Source organism: Mercurialis annua, linkage group LG6 (assembly GCF_937616625.2).
Source record: "Mercurialis annua linkage group LG6, ddMerAnnu1.2, whole genome shotgun sequence".
In the NCBI taxonomy this organism is placed as follows: Eukaryota; Viridiplantae; Streptophyta; class Magnoliopsida; order Malpighiales; family Euphorbiaceae; genus Mercurialis; species Mercurialis annua.
Window position 1 is genome coordinate 45,867,868 of NC_065575.1, and position 19,779 is coordinate 45,887,646.

At 33.8% G+C, this 19,779-nt stretch overlaps 2 protein-coding genes across 4 annotated transcripts; both read left to right on the plus strand.

The window, feature by feature from the left end:
• Window positions 1–157: 157 nt before the first annotated feature.
• LOC126687034 (ATP-dependent DNA helicase 2 subunit KU80) lies at window positions 158–5,541 on the plus strand. The gene is made up of 12 exons (XM_050381380.2): window positions 158–266; window positions 671–763; window positions 879–930; window positions 1,090–1,221; window positions 1,754–2,157; window positions 2,967–3,253; window positions 3,350–3,545; window positions 3,655–3,861; window positions 4,138–4,305; window positions 4,397–4,711; window positions 5,042–5,172; window positions 5,270–5,541. The coding sequence occupies exons 1-12, from the start codon at window positions 252–254 to the stop codon at window positions 5,328–5,330; spliced, it is 2,061 nt and encodes a 686-aa protein (XP_050237337.1). The 5' UTR covers window positions 158–251; the 3' UTR covers window positions 5,331–5,541.
• A 148-nt stretch (window positions 5,542–5,689) lies between these two features.
• On the plus strand, window positions 5,690–9,543 carry LOC126687046 (glutathione S-transferase 2-like). 3 transcript variants are annotated; one of them, XM_050381396.2, is made up of 11 exons: window positions 5,690–5,794; window positions 5,877–5,975; window positions 6,086–6,182; window positions 6,352–6,408; window positions 6,555–6,640; window positions 7,047–7,118; window positions 7,808–7,861; window positions 7,938–8,013; window positions 8,314–8,375; window positions 8,618–8,677; window positions 9,253–9,543. In XM_050381396.2, the coding sequence occupies exons 2-11, from the start codon at window positions 5,952–5,954 to the stop codon at window positions 9,349–9,351; spliced, it is 687 nt and encodes a 228-aa protein (XP_050237353.1). In that variant the 5' UTR covers window positions 5,690–5,794; window positions 5,877–5,951; the 3' UTR covers window positions 9,352–9,543. The 3 variants fall into 3 exon arrangements, with proteins under 3 accessions (XP_050237353.1, XP_055962410.1, XP_050237354.1); XM_056106435.1 differs by having other exon boundaries at window positions 6,089–6,182; XM_050381397.2 differs by having other exon boundaries at window positions 5,773–5,975; window positions 6,089–6,182.
• The last annotated feature ends 10,236 nt before the right edge of the window (window positions 9,544–19,779 follow it).

Here is a 19,779-nt window from a genome sequence, read left to right on the forward strand (position 1 = left end):
AATCTACGACCAGCAGCCCACGTGGCGCCTTTTAACCACGTATGATAACGCCGTTTTGACGGTTGTAAACGGCGGCGTTTCATTTACTTTTTTACTGCTGTAAATAATACTAGAAAGTGAGGGTATTTATGTAACTTGATTCGTTTCTTCTTAACCCGAGGCGGGAATAAGAAGAGGAGTGCTGTACACTGAATCATACTCAGCTTCTACAAGAAGTTTTTGCGCATTCTCTCTGCAACTGCAATACTGCAATGGCTCGAAATAGGGTAATACACCATCTGTAACTTTCTTCTCGCTTCAGCTGTTATTTTTTTCGTGCTTCTATGTCGAGACTTGTTTTTTTTTTTTTTTCAATTTTTTGCAAATAACATTTCCTATTGTTGATTTCTCATTTTTATCCAGTATTCACTTCTATCGGTTTGTCTAGGGTTTAGGATTTTTCTGCGATCATCTTGACATTTTTTTGAAGATTATATAATTTTTGTTTAAATTAGTTAGTCATTTTGACTTAATTGTGTAAATTAACGTGCATGAATTGTTTTGCAGTTCTTATTCGATTTTTTTTAGTTTATAGTTATTGGAAGCTAAATAAGAAAATTTATTCTCCTAATACTCGTTTGGACTTGCAATTTCGAATCACATTTGATATTTTGTACTTTTGGTGAAACAGGAGAGCTTGATTTTGTTGCTTGATGTCGGTCCTTCAATGCACTATGTTCTTCCTGCGGTTGAAAGATTCTGTTCGATGCTTGTGCAGAAGAAGGTATTTCTTCGCGTTATTGATTTCTCTTTGTTTTTTTATCATTCTCTATCCTCTTCTTTGTGTTATTGATGTCTCTCTCGCTGTGCTTATTTGCTTCCTTTAATATTATATGCAGTTGAATTATAACAAAACTGATGAAGTGGCGATCGTCTTGTTTGGAACTGAAGGTAGGTTTCGGCTTAGCTTGTTACGAATGAATTACTTGTTCAAATTTAGTTGAAATAAATAAAAGTGTGCTTGGCTGGTTGCTAGTTTCTGCAATTCTACAGTTATTGCATATTTCATTTTAGGTTGTTGTGTTAACTATGTTCTAATGAAATGCTCAGAAACTGATAATGAGCTGACGATAGAAGTGGGTGGATATGAGCATATTGTGGTTTTACGAAAGATGAAGGTTGTTGATGGAGATATTGTTGACGCGTTACAAAACCTCCCACGAGGAACTGTTACTGGTGACTGTATCCACTTATATGCAATTTGTTATTAAATTCATTTCTTATAAGTGCATATGTTTTACAATTGTTATTTTTTCATTATGTGCTCACGGCTTCAGAGTATATTGCTCCTTGTGCTTATTGTAAGATCTGTTTTCAGTCATTATCGCTGCTTTTCTTATGGGAATTGTTGTGATTATGTTGTTTGAGCTTTAATCATACATCTCAATGAGACCTAATTTTGTCTCTCTTGCAAAGAGTATCTTTTATTCATGCACCTGGATTGGTGATGTGCTCTATATATATTCTTATGTCGAAGTGATAACAAATTTTTTTGGACTTGGAGGCTCTAAGTCTGTTATCATAACATTGTGCATTTTTAACTTTTAATTTCTGAGATTGTCATATATATTACTTTTTTCTGTCTTTGATTTTACCAACTTGTATTCGTTCTGAATTGAATCAAGTAGTATTAATTAGTTTAAGTGGTCTGATGTTTGCTTAATAACTTGCCCCTTAATTTCCCATTATTTGGTACCTTCACTTGACATGGTAGATCTTGATGCTATCGTTGTTGGTATGGATATGATGATAAAGAAGTATCAAAAGACAAACAAAGGGAAAAAGCGTCTCTGTCTTATAACAGATGCACAGAACCCTATAAAAGATCCTTATGAAGGAAGCAAAGAAGATCAAGTGAGCACTATTGCTACACAAATGGCTGCACACGGAGTGAAGATGGAAACTATTGTTGTGCGGGCAAGATGGAGCAATGATACAGATCAGAAATTTGTAAATGAGAATGATCGTTTGTTGCATCTATTTTCAGAGAAAATATCAGCCAAGACTGTGTATGTCGAGAGTCCAATTTCATTGTTAGGTGCGGTTAGAACTCGAAGGACAACTCCAGTTACAATTTTCAGGGGTGACCTTGAAATCAGTCCCCAATTGAATATTAAGGTGAGATTAATTTTTAACCAGTATCAAGCTCATCTGTGACATTGACCACTGTTGTAGTTTTTACAAATGACGAATGATTCTTTCATTTTCTTTTTCATGATTCATCTATGCTTTTGTCTCGGTAGTACTCGGTACATGACATCAAACTGATAAACTATAGAAGTTGCTATACTTACAACTTCAGTTTGTGTGGGAATCGCTCATCAATTTGACATAGCATCATTAGATGTCCAATGTTAGTTGTGGTTATGTCTTGCCTCATGGAGGATTTATCTTCACTTTATCTGTCAAAATCTTGAACCCTGTTTGGAGCTCCAAGCTGTTGTTTTGGACTGGAGTACTCATTAAACATCAGGCACATAATTTTTTTTTGGTAGTTAGAAACTCGGTTTCTGGCATCAAAGCCACCACTAGGCACTGCCAGACGTTTATGGTTGGGCTTACTAAGGCTTTGTGTTAATAAGCTGATGATTTTAGTAATTTATACCTGATCAGGGGTCCATGGTTTTGAAAGGTCTTATTGGTTCAAGTCTCACTCTGTGTGCTGACAAACTGAAATCATAAGCCTCACTTGAGTATGCCACAGTAACTGAATCTTGTTTTGCTTTCATTCTTGCCATCATGCATGCTGTGGCATTTCATCCTTATCCTCAGGGTGGTATAAATCTTCATGAACAACTCTCGTGATTTGCATATTGACTTTGTATTTTTTTCTATGTTCCACTCTGGACTTATTAGATCTGCAATCTGTGTTTCTAAAATGCAATATAGAGACTGGCTTATCTTCTTATCAATTATTTTTTAATTAGGTATGGGTCTATAAGAAAACCTCTGAAGAGAAGCTTCCAACTTTAAAAAAATACTCAGATAAAGCGCCTCCAACTGATAAATATGCTACACATGAAATCAAAGTAGATTACGAGTACAAAAGTACTGATGATCCAAATAAGGTTGTACCACCGGACCAAAGAATCAAGGGTTTTCGATATGGACCACAAGTAATTCCTATATCATCTGATGAGTTGGAAGCTGTCAAGTTTAAACCAGAAAAGAGTGTGAAGCTTCTTGGTTTTACTGATGCTTCAAACATATTGCGGTAAGTTTATCTTCTTTGGTTTCAATCAATGTGATCTAAAATTAACTCATGGTCTTCTGTTTTTCTTTTATTCTGACATGCATGTTAATCTCCAAGACAATATTATATGAAAGATGTCAACGTGTTTATTCCTGAACCGGGGAATATGAGGGCTACAGTTGCTGTTTCTGCCTTAGCAAGAGCAATGAAGGAGACGAGTAAGGTTGCGATTGTGCGATGTGTTTGGAAACAAGGGCAGAGGAGTGTTGTTGTGGGAGTTTTAACACCCAACCTATCTGAGAAGGATAAGATTGTAGGTTTTAATCTGAATAAATTTAGTTTCCCCACATTTGTTTGTATATTTTGCTTTCATCGATTGCATTGGTTTAATTTCATGTCAATTTTCTTGTTTCACTGGGCAGCCAGATTCTTTTTTCTTCAACGTGCTTCCTTTTGCTGAGGATGTCCGAGAATTTCAGTTTCCTTCTTTCAGCAATTTTCCAGCCCCATGGCAGCCGAGCGAGCAACAGCAAGCGGCAGCAGATGAACTTGTAATGGCACTCGACCTTGCACCACCTGGCAAAGAGGAAATTCTTCGGCCTGAATTCACCCCAAATCCTATTCTGGAGGTAAATATTGATAAATAAATGTTCATAGATCCAGAAATGTGCTGCTGTGCTTATTTACTTAAGTGTTAAAGTTCATCTCATGATGTTGGTTGTTTCTTTTATTCCTATTTATTAATAAACTGGGCCTCATGTGCTACTCTCATTAAAGTCGAGATTTTTTTGGAAGAACTGCTAAAACAATCTTGAAAAAGCTATTGCTAGCAGCTTTTACATGTTAATCTTTCCCGAAGTGAGGGGTTTTCTGAAGGAAACTTATAGCGATATTATGATTTTCAGCGTTTTTATCATCATCTCGAAGTAAAATCAAAGCACCCAGATGCAGCGGTACCTCCACTAGACAGAACTCTCAAGACAATAACTGAACCTGATCCAGAACTTATTTTGGAAAACAAGTCTGTTATTGATGCATTCTGTAAAAGCTTTGAAGTCAAGCAGAATCCAAAGGTCATTACCATTTAGCTTTATGCATAATCATGATCATGCATCATGCTGCCAAGATTGCCATTGTTATTGATGAATGTGATCCGGCTTGCAGCTAAAGAAGCCAAGTAGGCGATTGCTGCGAGAGAAGCCTTCTGGCTCAGATGATGAAATGGGTCTTGGTGATTCGTCAAATGCTTTGGCTATCAAGCATGCTGAGAGCAATGTCGAGCAAATTGGGAATTCAACTCCAGTCCAAGATTTTGAAGCCATGATGTCCCGCAGAGACGACCCCAATTGGGTCAGTAAAGCTATTAAAGGCATGAAAGAGCAGATATTCAGCATTGTGGAGAAAATGCACGAAGATGATGATTTTACCAAAACACTGGAATGCTTGGTTGCCCTCCGTAGAGGTTGCATCCTTGAGCAAGTATGTCTCTTTTATCTTTCTAGACTTGCAATCTTACAAATATTACAACTTCAGCTGTTCTTTTATGCATTACTTCCAATCTTATTCAGCACACAAGAAAATTATACCTTGATACAAGCAGATATAGTGATGTCATTTTTAATACATTATTTGGTTCCTATATTTGGTGAATTGTACATTGGAACAGACTAGAAAGGTTATATATGTGGCGCTCTTGTGCAACAGTTTCCTTCTAAGACTAGGTTGATCTAGTTCTGCTATTTGACAGTTAATCGCTAGAGCAAGACCACTAACAGCTAGCTTAAATTATGGGGTTTCTTCTTGTGGCAGGAACCAAAAGAATTCAATGACTTACTCCGTGATCTTGTCAAATTCTGCCACGAGAAAAAACTTGACAAATTCATAGAATTTCTTGTGTCAAAAGAGCTCATATTGATACCCAAGTCAGAATCCATAGACAGGTTCCTTTTCCTTCTTTCTCAAGTTTCCTATATTTATCTGGAAATGCTTTGGTATAAGTAGCCAATAATCCGTTTCTGTGTTGTTTTTCTTAATCAGTGAGGTGACAGATGATGAAGCTCGAAGCTTTTGGGTTAAAAAGGAGCCAAAGTTTGAGTAGAACTGAACAAGAGTTTATGGTGCTGGGCAGAAATTTCAGTTGGCAATTTAGTTAGTGTAAGATTTTGGGCAAGATACATGTATGCATGTGTAAAGGCAATATAATTTTGATTTTACTTCTCTGATTTGAATGTAAATCTGAAGCTGGTTCAGTCATGATGGAACATGTAACAGTTAATCAGTCTAATTATTCAGATGGGGTCACTTCTGTACTTTTGAAATTCTATTTTATTTTTATTTATCTATATATAGTAAAAAAATTGAGGAATGGTTGTAATTATTGAATTTGGTAAAATTGAGAATTTTATATTATATTGGTAAATAAAATGACTAAATATATTAAATAAAAGAACAGTTTCTTTTGTGGACCTAGGACAAAAGGCACGTTCCACGTGTCCAAGAAAAATAGAAGGGGAAAAATTGGAGTTAAGGAAAGAAGAAGAGAAAAGAAAAACAAAGTGTCTGGTAATGTGGCAGTATATGCATGTTAATTTGAGGTTATCTGACTTTGGACTGTTGTTTCCTAATTGTTTTTTATGGTCCCTAGTGTGTGAAGTGTGAAGCAGACTTTTCAGTTGTATTAGTGTTTTTGCATCAGCTTCTCACTTCATCTATCAGTATCATGCAAAGCATCAGCAGCAGCCAGGTAAACAGTTTGATTTCACATCATCTCTTTCAAATTTGTGGTTTTTAGTTTGCAGTAACTTCAATATCGCTTTGATCTATGGTTTTTCTTTCTTTGAAATGTATTTTTAGCAGAGAAATGTTGAGAACCCATCGCCAAATCTTGTGCTGTATTCTTACTGGGAGAGCTCTTGTGCATGGCGTGTCCGCTTTGCTTTGAAGCTCAAAGGTACTGGTGCTGTCTGGTTTTTCAGAGATATTATTTTACTGAATTTGATCGCAAGTTTTATTTTCTTTTTGTTTTCCACAAATGGAATGACTAAGGTCTGTTTAATGCTTAAATAAATATATATAACTCTTCATTGATTGTTTTTTAAATTTGAATGGATGTGATTTAGGGCTTCCTTATGAGTATAGAGCAGTGGACCTTTCAAAAGGAGAGCATTTTTCTCCAGGTGAGTTTCAAGCACTGAATTTCTTTCTTTATCTTTCCTCAACTATAATTGGTAGAAGTTAAAAAATAAAATTGAAATCTCTCATTAAAAAAGTTAGCAAATTTAAGGACTAATTAATGATTGTTGTGCTTGTGCATGAGTCGCAGAATTTGAAAGATTAAATCCACTTCATTATGTTCCTGTGTTGATTGATGGGGATATGGTGATCTCAGACTCTTTTGCAATACTTCTGGTCAGTATACTTCGCTTTAGTAAGTCAACGTGTGCTATGAATTTATGCATCTGGTGAATGAAGAGCCACATTTATAAAAACTAAAGACTGATCAATCAGACAATGGCGTATTACTTTTCTATATTAAAATTGTTGTATTGAGATATTTTGTTTTGTCGTATTCGTAAAAGTTGATGGATCCTCTTAAGTTACGATTGATTTGTATTTCCGGGACATTCATTTTGTTTTCATTTATTTGTCGTATTCGTAAAAGTTGATGGATCCTCTTAACTGGTGATTGATATGTATTTCCGAGACATTCCTTTTGTTATCATTTATTTGTCGTGTTTTGATGCTTGTATTGGTGTCGAATTATTATCATTTATTTGTTGTTTTGTGATGCTTTTAAATGGTTTTGTCGTGCTAGTATTTGGAGGAAAAGTACCCCCAGAAGACATTGTTGCCAGAAGATCCTCAGCAAAGAGCTCTGAATATGCAGGTGAGATCCTGTGACTGTCCTCGCTCTTTCTTTTTGATATGGAAAATGAAATTGTGACGTAATCAATCTGTGAATTTAATATAAGAATGCAGATGTGCAACACTAGCACATTGGTGTGAGTGATTTCCATATCTTTTAATATGGCATTTTCATTTCAAATTCCATATTAAGCAATTTTTCTTGAATGCATGCATGGAAAGTTCCTATCTGTGGATGAAAAATAAAACCATGATGTATCAATCTGTGGATGTAAATATGAGAATACAGATATGTAGCACTAGTAATTTCCATATCTTTTAATATGGCATTTTCATTTCAAACCCCATATTAAGCAAGTCTTCTTGAATGCATTCCATTGAGATTCCAAATTGAGCAAGTGACCATATAAGAAAGAAAACACGAAAATATTCAATATGCAATGGTGATATAAACAGAAAAGATTTCTAACTCGATGATGTCATGCTTTTTAACTTCATGAATTGAGTGGCCTGTCAAGTTACAACCAATGAGACCATTTAGCTTGCAATTTTACTTGCTTGTAAATGGTTTTCTTTCATTCATAGACATCATATGAATAAGACTACAGAAAATATGTATCATAAATTTATGGACATTTATTTGCAACCCTCTAAATTGTGTCTATTTATTCATCATTGTGCATTGACGGCAGTCGGTATGTTATGTCACAGGCTGCCAGTATCGTGAGTTCTAGCATACAGCCTCTTCATATGGGGTCAACGCTGGTATACTTAGTTTTTTTATTTCTTCTTTCATTTCTTAGTTGGATGGTCTTACCGTGATATCTGCTCATTTTCATAGAAATATATTCGAGAAAATGTTGGTCCTGAAGCATCTTTTTTATGGGCTCAGTCTAGCATAGAGAAGGGCTTTGTCAGTAAGTATTCTCACTAACCAAACTTCCACACCCTCTCTCCCCATCTCTATCTCCCTAAAGATTTAATAGCTCTATCCAATTTGTGAAGGTTCTAATGTATGATCATATGGAATTTCTATTTGGACGTAACAACTAAGATCAAATAATGCACTAAACGTTTCGAATGTGCCTGAAAGTTATATTTTTCATGATACAGTTACAGTAAATTGTGTTACACTTTTGAATATGGTTCTCGCATATGGTTATAATTTTTTTTTTTTGAGCATGCTTCTTAAACTAAATGCTTATTCTTTCTTACAGCACTTGAGAAGCTGCTGCAGGATGTTGCTAGCAACTACGCCACTGGAGAAACACTGTTTCTGGTCTCTTCCCGACATTTTGTTCATCTTTTATAATCCGCAATGATGCTGCAATGCTTTTTACTTGCTTTGATGTTGTGCTTTATTACTGTTCTACTTGTTAATATCCATATTACATTCCTCATTAGGATATTACGATGCTTATATTTAGGAATAATGAAGATATGGAAAAGATTTTTATGAGTCATTTAAAAATATGATAAATTTATAGACTAAACTAATGACCCGAGGTTTTCTGTTTGCAGGCTGATGTGTTCCTAGCTCCACAGATAGCTGTGGCTGAAACAAGGTTTAAAATTGATATGGTAAAACATATTTCCTCAATTACTACCTTTTTTAGCTTGCAAATTCTTTTCTATAGTATAGTGTTGCCAAGTCTGTTATACATGGAAGTAAAATTAGATCTATTTAACTGCTTATGCTTCAATATGATGGTTACTGTGTATTCCATTGAATAAAATTGAACTACTCATTTCATCTTTCTATTGTTAATAGTTCTCATTTCAGGGAATTCCTTCTCTAGACCAGGTTCATGTTTTATTCATGGATTCAACCAATCATATGTTAAAAAATTGGATGCTAAAAAAAAGTTATAAAATTTTCTACTTGGTTTAGACCAGTATTTTTTCTTATGTTATTATCATTCGTTAATTCTGTTGCAGCTATTGATATGTGGTTTATACTGGGGGATGCAAAAACCGAATCAAACTGAATAGTAACCAAAATAAAATTGGTTCAGTTTGGTTATAAAAGTAGAAAAAATTCACATAAGTTTCAGTATAGACCGAACTGAAAGACCAAACTGAATCGTAAACAACCGATTATAACGGTGGTTAGGATAGAAGATAAAAAATAACTTTGATTCTGGTTGTTTATGCAGTCTAAGTTCCCTACCCTGGGTAGAATATTCCAATCCTACAAGGTGTTACCGGAGTTCGCAGCGTCTCTGCCATCCGCTCAACCTGATGCGGTGCCTTAAGTGTCAGTAAGTATGCCTTTGGATGCAAAGTGTGTACAATGCAAAGTATTTTATTTACTTGTGCAAGCAGTGTCGGTACTGCCAAACTTTTGTATCTAAATGAAGAGTGGATACAGCGTCTTTTTCTGTCGGATGTTTTGTGTTTGTTTGTGGTTGACTGTTGCGTTCAATCTACTCAGTTTTTCAAAGCTAGCATGTGAGTTTATTAGAAAGGCTTATCCCCTTAAAATCCCCCCATTTTTACCCCTAATTCGTTTGCACCCTCACGTTGTAAAACCACCAAATATATTCAAATTACGACCTTTAACTTTCAATTGCACCCTCAAGCATTAAATTGACCTCTTTTTACTTGAAAAATGTTCAAATTAATACTTGAAATTTTAACATATATTTTAAAATACGACTTAATATTTTATTTAAAACAAAAAAAAAAACCTATTTTTCAAGTAAAAAGAGATCAATTTAATGTTTGAGGGTGCAATTGAAAGTGAAAGGTCGTAATTTGGATATATTTGGTGGTTTTGCAATGTGAGGGTGCAAACTAATTGGAGGTAAAAGGTGAGGGGTTTTTAAGGGGATAAGCCTATTAAAAAATGCTTCACATTAAAATATGAAATATCATATTTATGGCATTTTTACACTAAAATATAAATTTACCAAATTTATCTCAACGCACCATTATTAATATTTTTTTAGGCCTAATTGTAGAATAAAATTCAGACCTTTGCATAGAATTTAAACTAAACTTTTTAATTTTTGTAATATTATTTCAATTTGATAATTTCATTGATCTATTTTTTAATTAATTTAATTTTTTCAATCTTCACTTGAGTACAATACTCATTTGTTTTACTTGACTTTTTTTGATGTTCTTTTGCTTTAAACTTGCTTTGTTTTTACTTCAACCATCGAAAGTTGGAGAATTTTAAATTAGATTTTAATGTTATTTTTGATTTCTAATAAAAGTTAAATTTTAAAATATAGATTTTACTAATTATTGAGTTAGTATATGAATTAAATTGAAAATTGAGACAATTAAATTGACCAAAAAAAATGGATACAATTGCCATGAAAAAAATGAAATTGGGATAGTATAAATTTACCAATTTAGCTTGACACACGCAACTATTTATAATTTTTAAGCCTAGTTGTAATAAAATTCAAAAATTTGCATGTGTTTTTAATTTAAATTAAATCTTTTAATTTTTGAAATATAATTTCAATTTGACAATTTCAGTATAAATTTATCCATTAATTTAAATTAATTTAATATTTTCAATCTTTTATCTAAGTACAATATTTATTTATTTTATTTGACTTTTTTGATAGTATTAACTTTCAACTTGTTTTATTTTTGCTTTAACTATTGAAAATGGGAGAATTTGGAATTAGATATTAACATTATCTTTTTTTTATATCAAAAGTTAAATTGTAAAATTTTGAAAAATGAATTTTGCTAATTATGGAGTTACTATATGAGTTAAACTGAAAGTTGTGATAGTATTGTAAAAATTTAAAGATTTAGTTAAACATATACAAAGTTTTAGGATTGTAGTTCCTAGAGATCTATGATTATTTCAGTATGAAAACGGCATTGAATCTAAAAAATAAAATCTATGTAAAGAAATGTTTATAAAAAAAACACAATTTTCAATTTTAATGAGAAGAGTTAGTAAATTCTGACAATTTTTAACATTTGACTCATTTTTTTAAAAAATTAGCCTACTTTTTATTTATTTTATGACTATCATATTATGAGTTCATTTTATAAATTACATACTTATACATCTATTTTTGTTATATATTCATCCAATAAAAACAATTAAACAGTAATTATCATTCTTTTTTCTACAAATTATGGTAGTTTTTCAAAAAATTCTACAAAAGGGTACCATCTACATGAAGAACGCAAAGTTATTCTATGAGTGAGATTAAATTCAATTAACTCAACTGAATATATTTAGTATATAATTAAAAATAAATAACATTAAATCATACCACAATTGAGAATAATAATAGTAAAAATTGAATTAATAAAATGGATGTAATGTGAAGGGGTTATTTATAAAACTACCCCACTTTGGAAAAATAGTTAAAATAATTCTGGCCGTGTTTGTCTATTTTCCGAGCTACCATGTTCGGAAAAATAATTTCTAAAATGACATTTTTTTAATTAGGACTTCTTTTTTATTTTTTCTCATTTTCTCTCACATTTTCTTCTCTCTTTACTCTCAAATCTCTCGATTCCTCTCTTCTTTTCTTCCACTCAGATCTATGATCATAAAAAGTTATCGTTTCTCAGATCTACGAGCATAATATTGTCGTTTTTTCGGCTGTTTCGTCGTCGTCGTCTTTTTTCTAATGGTTTCATTGTCATCGTCTTTCTTTCGGTGGTTTCATCTCGTCGTTGTTCTTTCGCCTTTTAATTTTTTTATGATTATTTAGATTATTTTAATTTTTTTGTGATTGTTTGGATATTTTATACACATATTACTTTATATTTATTGTTTTCTTGTTAATATAATTGTTATTATGTTCGTATAATTGCTCTCTTATTTATATAATTGTTCTCTTATTTTGGTGCTACTGATTTCGTACACAACGAAATGAATTATGTTTTTGTGGTGTTATTGGGATGTTTTTATGGTGTTTTTGCTACTGATTTCGTACACAACGAATTGATTTATGTTTTTATGGTGATTTTGTGGTATATTTAAACTAAAAACCCATAAAATACACTATAAAAAACAGTATAAAAATACCATAGAAAAACACTATAAACATATTATAAAAAAGACCACCAAAAATACAAAAAAATGGATAAAAAAAAGACATTAAACGTAAAAAAAAGAGCAAATTACTTCAAGGCCCCTCACGTTTGTCATACTTCACAGTTTGTTACCCCTTATTTGAAAATCAAACGATTTGGTATTTCAGTTTTGATTCCGTCAACAATTAGAGGCTTCTGTTAGTTCTGTAAATAATATGATATTTACTTTCAAATAATTTGGTACCTCACTTTCAATTATGTTAACAATTTATTACCTCACTTTTAATTATATTAATGATTTATTACTTCATTTTCATACGATTTGGTACATTACATTTCATTCTGTTAACGTTTTGTTACCTATATTTAACAGAAGGTTGTAAATGTTTGCAAAATCAAAACTGTGGTATCAAATTGTTTGATTTTTCAAACAATGGGTAATAAACTGTGAATTATGGCAAATGTGGAGGACATTAGAATAATTTGCTCAAATAATAATAAAAATATTTTTAAAATTAAAAACTTAACAAAATTATTTAATAAAGAAAAGATAAAAAAATGGTCTAAAAATCTGATAGCATAATAATTAGGGGTATTGGCAAAACAAATCCTAACGTATCACTTTTTTTTCCGCGATTTAAGCTTAACGTTTTATGAAACAAATCTTAACCTTTCCGATTTTTACAAATTGTAGCTTAGCCGTTTTCCGGCCACTATTTGCTTATGTGGCAGCCATATTATTGGTATATTAAATTCTAACGTTTTAAATTTTGCAAATAAAATTCCAACATTTCGCATTTTTACAACTTATAGTCTAAAAAGGATGACAAAATGGCTGAAATTAGAACCTGGGTTACAATTTGCAAAAATTAGAAAGGTTAGGATTTATTTCGTAAAATTTTAAACATTAGATTTAAATCGCTAAAAAAGTGAAACGTTAAAATTTATTTCGCCACTATCCGTAATAATTATATTGCAAACTATGGTATCCTAGAAAATTTCTTTAATGATTTGTTATCTAGAGAAGAGAAGAGAGGTGGGCAGAATCAACCCATGTGGATGCTTAACGGGTTTAGAACGGCAGTGGTTGATAGTGGTCTGACTGACCTGGGCTCAAAAGGTTGTCGTTTCACCTGGGAAAGGGGCAGAGGTACTTCATGGTGGGTGGAGGAAAGATTGGATCGTGTTCTCTGTAGTTCAGAATGGAGGGAGTTGTTTCAAAATGCTGTAGTTACTAATTTGAGTATTACTACATCTGATCATAAACCCATTATGCTATCATTGGCTGGAGAGAATGGATTGCAGCGCACATGCCATGTTAGGCGATTTAGATTCGAAAATATTTGGATTGAGAAGAAGGAGTGCAGCTCAGTGGTTGAGACGAGTTGGAAGAGCAGCGTTGGAGGTTCTATTATGGCCCGGATCAAAAATACTTCTTCAGCTTTGGAGGGATGGGGTCATGATAAGTTGCCAAACTTCGCTAAAACCATAGAGAGAAAGAAGAAGCAGGTTATGGCATTCCAAAATAGGAGGGACGTGGAAGGTGTTAACAGTTTCAACGTTTGTCAAGCTGATCTTCATGCCTTATTAGAGGAGGAAGAGGTATTCTGGAAGCAGAGGGCAAAAAATTTCTGGCTTAAAGCAGGAGATTCAAACTCCAAATTCTTTCATAATATGGCGTCGGAGAGAAAGAGGCGTAATCGTATAGTGAAGTTGCGTGACGAGTTTGGGGTCTGGAGGTCGTTGGAGAAGGATGTTACTCATATTCTCTGGAGGTATTTTACAGATTTGTTTGTGTCCTCTATTGAAACGTTTGAGCCAAGTGAGTTTAGGGTTGCTAGAAGTGTTACTGATATCCAAAACAGTAACCTTTTAGAGCAGGTGACTTTGGAGGAAGTGAGAAGAGCGGTTTTTAGCATGCATAACGACAAGTCCCCGGGTCCTGATGGACTGAATCCAGCCTTCTTTAAGCGTTATTGGAGTATAGTAGGGTCTGATCTGGTTGTTATGTGCCGAAAGTTTATGAGCTCAGGCAAGTTAGAGGAGGGTCTCAATGATACTAGTCTTACTCTCATTCCTAAAGTTAAAAATCCGGAGTCCGTAGTCGATCTGAGACCTATTTCGCTTTGTAACGTAGCTTACAAAATTTTATCGAAAGTCTTAGCTAACAGAATGAAGCATATTTTGCCTTTGATTATTGCTGAAAATCAAAGCGCATTCGTAGAGAATAGGCTTATTACAGATAATTTTTTGGTGGCTTTTGAGATTGGCCACTATCTTAGAAGGAAGAGACAAGGATTAGTGGGTGTTTCGGCTTTGAAAATTGATATGAGTAAGGCGTATGATCGGATTGAGTGGCCTTTTGTTCGTTTTATGTTATTAAAATTGGGATTTGAAAGCAGGTGGGTTGATTTGGTGATGGAATGTGTTACATCTGTGCGTTATACAAGTATTGGGGATCGGCATGGGGTCAACCCGATTATTCCTTCACGTGGATTGCGCCAAGGCGATCCACTCTCCCCGTATTTGTTTATTATCTGTGCAGAGGGGTTGAGTAGTCTTCTGGCGGAGGCAGAGGTGTCAGACAGGCTTCATGGTGCATCTATTTGTAGAGGAGCTCCGTCGGTGAGTCATTTATTTTTTGCAGATGATTGTTATCTTTTTTTCAAGTCTTCTATGGGTGAGGCGGAAGTGATAAAGTCTATTCTTAAGGAGTATGAGCGTATGTCTGGGCAGAAAGTAAACTTTCAAAAAACAAACATCATGTTCAGCAAGAATGTAGGGGCAGTTATGAGGCAAGACATTTGTGGTCTGTTAGGGGTGGATGAGGTTGATGATCAAGGAAAGTACTTAGGCTTGCCTTCTTTAGTAGGGAAAAACAAAAGGCAGATTTTCAGCTTTATTAAGGAGCGTGTTTGGGGAAAGATAAAGAGCTGGAATTCGAAGTCTTTGTCCCGTGGCGGTAAAGAGATTTTGTTGAAGACGGTTGCGCAGGCTATGCCGAACTACATAATGAACGTTTTCCTTATTCCTCTAGATTTGTGTGGTGAATTAGAGAGAATGATGAACTCTTTCTGGTGGGGGCGAAATCGAGAAGAACGGAAAGGTATTTGCTGGGCAAGCTGGGATAGGCTTTGCAAGCCGAAGAAATTTGGAGGAATGGGTTTTAAAAAAATCCATGACTTTAATTTGGCGATGTTGGCAAGGCAAGCTTGGAGATTGGTGAGTAACGGAGACTCTCTTTTGTGTAGGATTTTTAAGGCAAAATATTTCCCGAAGTCCAGCTTTTTGGATGCTTCTTTAGGGAGCAATCCTAGTTTTGTTTGGCGAAGTATTATCGCAGCTCAAGCAGTCGTGAGAAAAGGGGCTAGGGTGAGTATTGGGGATGGTCGCTCCACGACCATTTGGGGTTCGCCGTGGTTACAAGTTAAGGAGTCGGGGTATATTTCTTCTGATGAGATTCCGAGCTTGATTGATTGTAAGGTCTGGCAGCTCTTTAGAGAAGGTACAAAGCAATGGGATGAAAATATTATTAGAGATGTGTTTAATTCCTCTGATGTACCTAATATCCTTGCGGTACCTGTTAGTGTGAGGGATACGAAAGATTTCTGGTCTTGGGCGATGGAAGTCAAGAAGAATTTTTCTGTTCGGAGTGCCTACCGCTGTATTAGAGGAGAAGTGATAGGAGGGACTGAGGACCAGGGCACCTTCAGTTGGAATAGTATCTGGAATTTAAACATACCTCTTTATATTCGGAATTTTTTATGGAGGGCTTTATCAGGGTATCTCCCAACATCCGATTCACTTGCCAAAAAAAGAGTGTTTGTTAATGATATGTGTCAGGTTTGCAACGGATGGAAGGAGTCAGCAGTTCATATCATGAGAGATTGTGAGTTTGCTCTGAAATGCTGGTCAGCTTCGGGGTTGAATGTCGGGTCTGGAGGCGGTTTGGAATTGAGAAACTGGTGCCGGAGTTGGTTATATGGTTTGTCGAAAGAGGAAGGGGAGCTGGCTTCTGTCATCTGTTGGAAATTATGGTTGAACAGAAATAACATTGTCTGGGGAAAGAAAGGTGACAGAGTTATTGAATTGGTTAATGGGGCGAGTCAGTTCTTGCTTGCGTGGCAAACAGCGAGGAGCAGCGCTTCCATTTCTGGTGAGCTCAGCGTGAGGAAGGAAGACGGTAGGGTCTCTTGGGTAAAACCAGCTGCAGGTTTTGTGAAAGCAAATGTGGACGCAGCTATTTTTGAGGAAGAGAGAAAGGCAGCAATTGGTTGTGTTTTACGTAATGAAGAGGGTCATATCATGCAAGCCATGCAGGTCAGCTATGAGGGTTCGTTTGATGCGAGGACTGTGGAGCTGATGGGTGTTAGAGAAGCATTGAGTTGGCTTAAAGACTGGGATAATTTAATTATTGAGTCCGATGCGTTGGATATTATTTCGGATATCCGAAACCCAGAGAGGATCGAGGGGGACGTTTTAGTTGATGATTGTGTTATGTTAGCGAGACAGTACATTAATGTTTCTTTTAATTTTGTAAGGAGGTCTGCGAATGAAGCTGCGCACATGTTAGCGCGTAATGCTCGTTCCATGTCAGGTCGTCGGGTTTGGTTCTCAAACTTTCCCGAATATCTTACAGCTGTATCTGTTTCGATTATCTCTTAATGAAGAATCTTGATTGTCAAAAAAAAAAAAAAGTTATTAGGCCGAATAATAAATGAAACCTAACTAATAAGAGGAAATTACACCGTATATCTCATTTTTCTAAAAATATACATTAGCGACTCAAAAAAAAATTATATGCAGAAATCTCTCAATTGATTTTAAAATTTTTCATTTATACCTCATTCTAATCTTAATACCATTTTACCCCTGACCTTCCACTAACAACAGTTATTCTTTTGTTCCTCAATACCCACGTCATTCCTTCTTCTCAAACCTTACTCACGTGTCCCAAGCTTCTCCATTTTTTTCAAATTTTAAGAACTGAATAACTTCTACTAAATATCTTACATATATTACCTGATTCGACGAATAACTTGAAAATCAGCGAAAGTAAATCGGTTTTATGGAAGAAGGTGACGAAAGTGACGAGATCTTGCAAACAGCAAAGATATGTGCTTGTTTGTGGAGCAAAATGAATAATCATCGAAAAAGGGAAAAGAACCGAATCTGAAGCCATTGGTGGCAGATAAATCAGAGATGGAAGATGGCAAGTTTTCAGCTTCGGTCTCAAAAGAGCAAGATGAGAAAAAGGTCAAGAGGAAGAGCTAAAAAGAAGATATTAAAGTGCTCCAGTGGTTTGCATTGAAGATGCCTGTAGATTTTGTTTAGAGTTTTCAAGAGGGCAAGCAAATTGGACATCAATTGCTCCGTTAGTGGCTCTATTCGTACCAAATTTTGCAGATTTCTTGTCATTAGATTTGGTGAGGAGTAGTGTTTGTTGTACTCTGGAATTTGTGTTGTTTGCTCTGTTTCATTTGAAGGTGTTTAAGGATGAAATGAGCTGGAAAGTTTTGAGCTTTGTATTCATAAAAAAAAAAAGATTAAGCTTTGATTGTGTGATTTTAATTTTTGGTGTGATATATAGCTGCAATCACTGGAACTTGATCTTCTTTGTTGGAGATTTTTACTTTTAGATTCTTCTGTATTTAACCTTCTATGTCATTGTTGTTCCTTTTTACCTAAATTAGTGAAGATGTTCAAATTTATTCAAGAGATACAAGACGAAATTAATGTAGATTTATTATTCTCTATTGGAAAACATCAATGGTTATGTACGAGAATAAACTACTTGCTAGTTTCTTCTTTTAAAAATTATGTTCTTTTATCTGAAATGACGTTGTTGTAGGAAATATAAAAGTTGAAAATTTGTTTGTATTTTATGCCTTTTCATTTATATCTTATTTATTGGAGAAATTCTTAGGTAGACTCAGTCCACCACGTCATCCATGGACTAAGCCAATCATATCATAACACCTCATTAAAATGAGGGTATTCTTGTAATATCATTATCCAAAAGTGTATGCAAATAACAAACGAAATTACAAGAATACCCTCATTTTAATGAGGTGTTATGATATGATTGGCTTAGTCCACGGATGACGTGGTAGACCGAGTCTATATAAGAATTTCTCTATTTATTGTAACCTATTATCAACCATAAATAAACTTCAAATCAACTCTTAATTTGTTAACATTTATGAGTAATTAATATTTATTTTATCTTTTTATTATACTTTAAGTACAAATATAATAAACTAATTATAAAACTGACTTATATTATATTGAATTTTTTGTATTAATTTATCATGTGTTTAAGTAAACCATAAATCAACTTATTGTCAATTTTAACTTTTCAATATACGTGTATTAGTTTATCGTGTGTTCATATAATCATAGATTGACTTTTTGTCGTTTTTAGATTTTAATTATACATTTACTAGTTTATCATGTATTTTTGCAACCATGAAACAACTCATTGATAGTGTATATATAACCGTGAATCAATTTATTGTCAACTTTAAATTTTGAATAAACATTTATCAGTTCATCGTGTGTTTTTATTTTTTAAAATTTCTATTTTGTTCCCGTTCAGACACTTATTTAAAGCTAATGATGGAGGAACAATGTTATTTTCTTTTAATTGTTGAAGATTTTTCTTCTTTTGGTATTAATTAGACAATGATAATATATAATACTCCTATTACAATTTTTTTCCTTGGAAATGGACAGTTTATTATCAACTTTTAATTATTTAACATGTATACTTAATTGATAAAGTTCAACTCTACAAATATCAACTGGCAATCAACCAAATGTCAACTGACAATCAACCAAATATCAACCATTTATTTTTATTTTTCTTCCGCGACACAGTTCAAAACTGTTATTATTATTGTCACCCTTTTTAAAGTTGACAAGTGTCGATTTCGGCTGTTTTAATGAGTTCTATTTAATATTATAATTTGACAAATTTTAAATATCATTCAAATGTCAATCAAAAATGAACCAAATGTCAACTCATTGTCAACCGTACAACATGTATGAATAGTGTTCATGTAATTATGAATCAACTCATTGTCAACTTTAAATTTTAAATATATATATATATATATATTTCCGAGATCAACCGAATAAAAAAATCGGCGGCTAAATGATATGATCAATTAAAAAGGAATCTCGTTGAAAAAATTTCTTTGTAATTTGGCCAAATTTTAAAGATCAACCAAATATCAACAAAAAATCAACCAAATGTCAATTGCAGATCAACCGAATGTCAACCAAAAATCAACTGAATGTTAATTGAAGGTCAACCAAATGCCAATTGCGGATCAACCGAATGTCAACTAAAGATCCATTGAATATTAACTGAAGGTCAACCAAATGTCAAATGCTTTTCACTGACACATCATTGAGGACATAAATTAGTTTTAACTTGGATGGTGCAATTTTAATATTTTGAACTAATAAATGTACCTAATTATGAATCAACTCGTTGTCAACTTTATATTTTAAAGATATACATATTAGTTTATAATACGGTTTTATAACCATAAATCAACTTGTTGTCGATGTTTAATTTAAAATATACATTTATTAATTTAGTATATGTTTACATAACAATTAATCAACTCATCATACATTTATTAGTTCAT

Excerpts from the sequence above, each read along its gene's own strand:
- LOC126687046 (XM_050381396.2), top strand. The coding sequence starts at position 5,952 with ATGCAAAGCATCAGCAGCAGCCAG. Across the intron at positions 5,976-6,085 it reads AAAGCATCAGCAGCAGCCAG|CAGAGAAATGTTGAGAACCC; the intron begins GTAAACAGTTTG and ends ATGTATTTTTAG. Across the intron at positions 7,119-7,807 it reads AAAGAGCTCTGAATATGCAG|GCTGCCAGTATCGTGAGTTC; the intron begins GTGAGATCCTGT and ends GTTATGTCACAG.
- LOC126687034 (XM_050381380.2), top strand. Across the intron at positions 2,158-2,966 it reads GTCCCCAATTGAATATTAAG|GTATGGGTCTATAAGAAAAC; the intron begins GTGAGATTAATT and ends TTTTTTAATTAG. Across the intron at positions 3,254-3,349 it reads GATGCTTCAAACATATTGCG|ACAATATTATATGAAAGATG; the intron begins GTAAGTTTATCT and ends TTAATCTCCAAG.